Below are 7,667 nucleotides of genomic sequence, written 5' to 3' on the forward strand. Positions count from 1 at the left end.
ATATGGTACTGGCTAAGAGATAGAGAGGAGGATCAATGGAATAGACTTGGGATAAATGACATCAGCAAGACAGTGTATGATAAACCCAAAGAGCCCAACTTTTGGGACATGAATCCACTATTTGACAAAAACTGCTGGGAAATTTGGAAAACAATATGGGAGAGTTTAGGTCTAGATCAACATCTCACACCCTACACCAAGATAAATTCAGAATGGGTGAATGACTTGAATATAAAGAGGGAAACTATAAAATGTTAAGTGAACACAGAATAGTTTACTTGTCAGATCTGTGGGAAAGGAAAGACTTTAAAACCAAGCAAGAGTTAGAGAAAATTACAAAATGTAAATTAAATGGTTTTGATTATATTAAACTAAAAAGATTTTGTACAAACAAAAACAATGTAGTTAAAATCAGAAGGGAAACAACAAATTGGGAAAAAATCTTTATAACGAAAAACTCTGACAGGGGTCTAATCACTCAAATATACAAGGAGTTAAAGCAATTGTATAAAAAATCAAGCCATTCCCCAATTGATAAATGGGCAAGAGACATGAATAGGCAATTTTCAGGTAAAGAAATCAAAAGTATCAATAAGCACATGAGAAAGTGTTCCAAATCTCTAATAATTAGAGAAATGCAAATCAAAACAACTCTGAGGTATCACCTCACACCTACCAGAGTGGCTAAAATGAAAGAAGGGGAGAGTAATGAATGTTGGAGGGGATGTGGCAAAATTGGGACATTAATGTGAACTGATCCAGCCATTCTGGCTGGCAATTTGGAATCATGCTCAAAGGGCTATAAAAGAATGCCTGCCCTTTGATCCAGCCATACCATTGTGGGGTTTGTACCCCAAAGAGATCATAGATAAACAGACTTGTACGAAAATATTTATAGCTGTGCTTTTTGTGGTGGCAACAAATTGGAAAAGGAGGATATGTCCTTCAATTGGGGAATGGCTGAACAAACTGTGGTAAATGCGGGTGATGGAATACTATTGTGCTAAAAGGAATAATAAACTGGAGGAGTTCCAGGCGAACTGGAGAGACCTCCGGGAACAGATGCAGAGCGAAAGGAGCAGAGCCAGAAGAACTTTGTACACAGAGACTGATATACTGTGGTAAAATTGAATGTAATGGACCTCTGCACCAGCAGCAATACAATGACCCAGGACAATTCTGAGGGATTTATGGTAAAGATGCTACCCACATTCAGAGGAAGGACTGCAGGAGAGGAAACATATAAGAAAAACAACTGCTTGAACGCATGGGTTGGGGTGGACATGATTGAGGGTGTGGACTCGAAACTACCACACCAATGCAACTACCAACAATTTGGAAATTGGTCTTGATCAAGGACACATGACAAAACTAGTGGAAATGTGCATCGGCCATGGGTGGGGGGACAGCGGGGGGTGAAGGGGAAAGGAGGAGCATGAATCATGTAACCATGTTAAAAATGAATATTAATAAATTTTTGGAAAAAAATTATGCTTGGCTGATAGGATAATAATAGTCAGCATTTATATAGCACTTTAAGGTTTGCAAAGGTGTTTGCTGTCTTTATCCCCATTTTATAGATGAGGGAACAGAGATAGATGAGAAGTGACTTGCCTACAGTCACAAAGCTTGTAAGATCTGAGGCTGAATTTGAACTTAGTTCTTCCAGACTCTAAACCTAATGTTCTAGCCACTGTACTACCTGCCTGCCTATGCAATATGAATACATTATGACATGCTCATTTGATTAAATTCCATTGAACTCTATCTCAAAAGGGAAGACAAGGAAACTTTTCTTTCACAGTACAAAGGAGTAAGAATTGGAAGAATCTGATTTGATAAAGCTTGAATCCCCTCCCTAGACTACTGAGTTAAACACTGCTCTCCTCTTGGGGAGGTGTCATTAAACTACAAACCTAAGAATGCTTTTTTTTCATTTTTCAAAAGAATAAAACTTTATTTAACACTTAAGGGATAAAGGTAGTGAATAGCCACAGAGTGATAGAGTTAGTTATTCACAGTGCCCACTGATGCAGGGTGCAGTCATTAACTACTAGGGGCTGGTGGGAGAAGGAGAATTGCCCTAATTACATCTTTAATATTCATTCAGATCAAGCAAGTGGCCAGTCTTGAAGTTTCACTCCGTGTTAATTAAAGGAACAAATAGTGTTCAAATAGCAACAATCTCTTGTTTGTTAATCAGGTTGTAGAATTGAAAAGAAGCAATTGGGAAGAAGTTTCTGCAGGTAGAAGAACATATCTGGATTTATTAATTTACACCACTTCCTGATTTAGGAATATTGCCTCCAGTTCCCTGCCTGTCTGACTATTTTATTTCTGTCTGCCTGTCTCAGATATTGTAGTAGTTACCTCTGCCTACAGGTGGGGCCACCACTGCAGCATTTCAAATGAGGGGTCTCTGGGTTCCAAGAAAATGAAGAGGAGGTTGAGGAGTTTTTCTTGTTCCATTCCAATTCTTTATTTGGTGGGAAATGCCTCTCCAAATGAGAGATTATATGGCGATACAAAGTCTGTAGTAAGGAGGCTTAGTATGGCACTAAATTAGTCTTTACTAAAAAGAAGCCTATGCGCAAGACCTACATTTCCAGAAGAGAATTATTAAAGAATGTTCTATATAGCTGGAGAGAAGATTATGATCTGGTCTCCAGATATCGGTCCACATTAGTACGATACTGGGCATTTCCTCAGATTGGGACTGTGCGAAAACTCCAGAGCTTTCCCTTTTTGTATAGGAAACGTCTTAACTTTGATGTACGTTAGGGTTACTCCTTCCTTTTTGGGGAATTTCAGCATGATAATTCCTAGGGAGCAATGTGTCATCTACTACTTTTGCTTTCAGAATTCTGCTTTGGAATCTTAGAGTGCAGTAACAATTTGAAGGAGGTGAGAATACTATATTAAACCCATTCCCCTTCTGAATCGTGGGGGAAAAAAGACTTGGGAAGGGGACATTCTGAAGAGTCTTATCTGTAATAGCAGGTTCTGTGGGGCTTCCAGGGCCCAGAGAAAACTTGACTACGAAATTATTATTGATAAATAAGGAAGAAACTTTGGCTTGTTTTAGCTGTGAAAGTCAAAGAAAACAAATGACACAAAATACTAGCTGCCTGAAAAAGGCATGAAACTTCCTTGGAAGTTTGTAGGTCACTGACACTGCCCCAAGATGATAGCAATGTTTACCTCAGTAGTCTAGGGAGAGGATTCAACCTGGAGTTATTCTCTCAAATGAGTCATCAATGACTTTATAGATTAATGAGTTAATCTCTAAGCCTGAAAGTTTTTTGGCTTTCTTCCTTGGGATTCTCAATATGAACTGCTAGGTCATATTCCATAACCAAAAAACTCAGCTTCATAACTATTAGTTTTATAGTACAGCGGTTACTAAGTGATCAGTGTCAAGAAGAGAGAAGAGCCCCTTAAGAATTCACTTTGAATTAAGAAATTAAGAAATTTGAATTAAGAAATTGAATTAAGAAAGAATTAAGAAGCACTTTGGCTGGGGTAATTCAGAGTTCCAAGGCATTTTCCCCTCCTTTCTAGGTCAATGTCAAGTGATCCAATTTATATAAAAGTCTTTGCAAACCTCAAAACTCTTTATAAATGTCAGTCATGATGATTTGCCTGTTAACAAACAACCATTTCCTAGGAAATATTCAGTGAGTAATGCCTGTGTTCCTTTAAGAGGGTCCTACAGCTATTTTGTTAAATTTCATTAAGGAGAAGTGTATAAGTATTTATGATAGTACTTGTTCCAGGGACTGGACTAAGTACTTTACAAATACTATAAAACCTAATCCTCCCTACGACCTTAAAAGGTAAGTGCTAATATTATAGCCATTTTATACTTGAGGAAACTGAGGCAAACAGGTTAAATGATTTGCCCAGAATCATAGTCTGAGGCAGGATTTGAACTCAGGTCTTCCTGTCTCCATGAACAGTGCTCTATCCTCTGTACCATGTAAGCTGCTTCAACATAGCAGGGTGTGATTTGTTTATTAAGTACCTTCTGTAACTTCAGGACCATGGAAAACTTCATACCCACCCAGCCAATACTATCTAATGCCCCTCATGACAAAGAGAGCAGGCAGGGCTAGTATGTGGTACTGTCTTTCTGGTAAAGTAGGATTGGGTTAGTTATCCATGGATCAGCTCTATTGCTGTCCTCTGTAGACATTCACAACCCCCAAATTCCCCCTTCAGTGAACTTTATCCACAGGTGTATGTAAGCCTTATTCTCTGACTCCTGTACAGGCGAGTTAGACATATAAAAAGGTAGACAGGTAAACAGGTACCTGGATCTGTATCATTTTATACTTCTGGTTACCTCCTCCCCCAAGACTGATTACCACACTTCTACCATTTAGTAGATGGTCTCGTACGGCTGCTCGGACAGTCTTCAAATATAATGTTATACAATGATCATTAGAAATGAGGTTCTGGACATTTGGACATTAAATGAGAATAATTGTGCTAGTTTAGAAACATTGTTGACTTTTGCCATTATTGCTACCATACTTACCTCCTGGAAAATTGCAGCCAATTCCTACAATTGCAATTGTGTCATCTGTCTCCATCATTCCTCACATTCACTTGATATCTGCAAAAACAAATGGAGAGTACAATACACCAGAAGCTGTATTTTGAAGGCAGTGCAGTATAATTGCACAGAGGATTTTGGGGGCAGAAGATGTGGTTTCGGTCCTGCCTTTGTTCCTTATCATGTCTAGGCAAAATAATCTCTAAGATCCTTTTAAATCTCAAGTCCTGTGCTCCCGTGAAATTATCTCTCTCAGATAAAGTAGAAATTGTTAGAATTATTATCTTTACAATTCTTCTGGCATGATTGATTTCAGAATTGCTTTGATTGTTTTCAAGGCAGTTCAGAAAGTGCATGTTTCATTGACCTGCTTTCATTGTTTGAGGCAGCAAATGTTATTTCTGACATGCCATAAAATTTATAGAAGGCTAATTAGCAGAATAACTTGGTATGGTAATACTGCCAATTTCCTTTGAATAAATACAATACCTAGAACCAGGAAAAAAATCTGACCAAAACATTTCTCATCTGGGTTTTTCTAAAACCAGGGGATAATTCAACCATAAAGGTTTCTTCTCAATGTTTTGTAGGGTCAGAAACAAAAAGCCCAGGAAGTGACATAAATATACAATGTTTATTTGGACAATTAGCCCCTCAGAGTGTGTGAAATATTTCTGATAAAATTTTTTTAATGTTATAGTCACTTACTTGCTTTTTGGGGGATCAATAATATTTGAGTACTAACAGAAAAGAAAATTGATTTAATCCTCCCCTTCTCTATGTAGCACATTTCTAGCTGGAGAGGGGAAATTGACTTTAAAAAATGACTGATAAATATGCAGCAATCACTGGCAAACTAAAAACGTGATCAATAAAAGATGTGATTGAGTGAATATGATATCTTTGCCCTTTAAGACAGAAGTTACTTTTATTAATAAGCCAGGTAGGCTAAGGGAGTAGAAGGTCACAAGGGCCAGATAGGGGGGAAAGCATGGCCAATTTGGGTAATGGTGAGTTTTCTTAGTTCTGCAGAATAGACTGGCATTTACTTAGGGTAATATTCAATTAGAAAATGACAGAAAACAGCTTCTCTAACTTAATGAAGATCATATAAATGAGAAGCAATGCTGTAAGTTTCAAATCTAGGGAGCTAAGGCTTAGAGAACTCAAATGACTTGACCACAGTCAGAGAATCGATTATAATATCTTTTTTTTTTAAAAATTAATTAATTTATTTAAAAATATTTTTCCATGGCTACATGATTCATGTTCTCTCTCGCCTCTTCCCTCTCCCCTCCCAGAGCTGACAAGCAATTCCACTGGGTTATACATGTGTTACATGATCATATCTTGAAAGTAGGGCTAGGGTCAGCATTAGAATCAGGATACTCTGGGATCAAGTCCTGCTTCTGACACATACCAGTTGTGTGTAATCCTAGGCAAGTCATTCATCTTTCCAGGCATCTTTCTAAGGATCTTTGAAGACAGGGATTTGGCATTAAATAGAATTCAGCTTGAATTAAAAGAGACTTAGTCACTAAAAATCCTGAAAAGATCTAGTTTTAGCATTGTCCATCTTATAAAGTAGCTTCACGGGATCAGCCACTGACAGAATTACAAGAAGGCTTGTGTCCAGATTTCTATTGATTAAAGGGAAAGTTCTTACCTTCAGTACTTATTTCTTTCCTCTCCAAAGATGAAAGTTTTAGACTCCCTCTTAAAGTTTCCTTATATAGACAGGTGTGTAAATGGTAAACTTTTTTTTTAATAGTTAATAAAGGAGAGACAAATCAACTTGCAAATGAGTCGACTAAAGTTCAGAAAAAATGCCTGCATTTCCTTCATTCCAATATGTAACCTATATGAATCAGGTAGCTTAGAAAACCATGATTCAGCAGAAAAACAATTTTATTGATGTCATCTATGATAGGTTTTATTATCTGACAGAAGAAAAGCAAAAGGATCCAAAGTATGAGAAGGAAAATGTGGAAAAGCCAGGATAAGATTAGTCCTTCAATTTCATATTTTTTTCTCTAGAGGGCATCTCTCTTCCTAGTCATTTCAAAGAAGTATCTCCATCCTTCAGATACTTAATTCAGAACAAACCAGACCATAAAACTCTACTTCATAGTTTGTTACTAACTTTCCCCCTTATAACCAAACTAAATTCCCCTTATTACATTTAAATCTTTTTTTTTCCTGTGACTTTGTCCTCTAAAAATGGAGACTCATTGGTCACTGATGATATACTATTTTCTTGGATCTCTCTGCATCTCTTTGGATTCTTTATGTTCATGTACGTCTTTGATTCTCTTTGTCTCCCTATGTGTCTTACTCTTCCATCAACACTGTCCTTTATTTTTTTTCATCATATTATGTCTTATCTATGCCCACCATTCTGTGATTCTGGGTTTATAGGCTTGAGCCACTCTTTAGCCTTCCATTTCTTCTTTTACTATTGTTTCTTATTGCCTAATGGTTGTCCTAAGCTTGCTTCTGCTATAACTTTTGCCTTTCCATTTCAACCAGTACTTCTCTCAGTATCCTTTTTCACAACAGCTACTTAATTTCAAATTTTCAAACCTTTTTCTATTTGCCAAAATGCTGTACTCATTCCATTCATCACAACTTTGATATTCTTTAATTTTTTTTACATATTTCTGGTCATCAAAACCTTGACTTTCCCTTTTTTAACCTGAAATTCTTATTCTGAACTTAATAAATACCAAAAATGGATGTTTCGCATAAAAAGTAGGCATCAAAAGATTATCAGATATTTCTATCTCATACCACTCACTTTTGAATAAGTACATTTAATAAATGTAACCTATTACCTCAAAACTGTCCTGCTTATCTGTGCTTTCTTTTAAACATCCTTCTGAACTCTTCTGTGCACTTTTTAAAATCTTTCAATTACTTTCCCCTTAAAAATTTTTTTGGCATCACCATTATTAGAGATAATAATGTAATGTTGATTTCTATTCAACTAACCTTTTTCTCCCCAGCAGTCACTCATCATGCTCTTGAGCTCGTGCCTGAAAGTCGTGCTCCACTTTGGAGACTTTGGATCTCTCTTAGAGCTTATACTTTGCCTATAGCTTGACCATGT

General features: G+C 36.9%; 1 protein-coding gene and 1 non-coding gene across 2 annotated transcripts in view; one reads left to right on the plus strand and one right to left on the minus strand.

The window, feature by feature from the left end:
* The window catches only part of LOC123249824 (mycocerosic acid synthase-like), a 29,559-nt gene extending 24,964 nt beyond the window's left edge, over positions 1–4,595 (minus strand). The window contains exon 1 of the mRNA XM_044678936.1: positions 4,541–4,595. Coding sequence (XP_044534871.1) covers positions 4,541–4,595 — 55 coding nt within the window. The remainder of the gene's footprint in view (positions 1–4,540) is intronic.
* A 313-nt stretch (positions 4,596–4,908) lies between these two features.
* On the plus strand, positions 4,909–5,040 carry LOC123250810. Its single transcript, XR_006506445.1, has one exon. It is a non-coding gene; the product is annotated as a small nucleolar RNA SNORA19 (small nucleolar RNA).
* The last annotated feature ends 2,627 nt before the right edge of the window (positions 5,041–7,667 follow it).

This window comes from Gracilinanus agilis, chromosome 5 (genome assembly GCF_016433145.1).
Source record: "Gracilinanus agilis isolate LMUSP501 chromosome 5, AgileGrace, whole genome shotgun sequence".
Lineage (NCBI taxonomy): Eukaryota > Metazoa > Chordata > Mammalia > Didelphimorphia > Didelphidae > Gracilinanus > Gracilinanus agilis.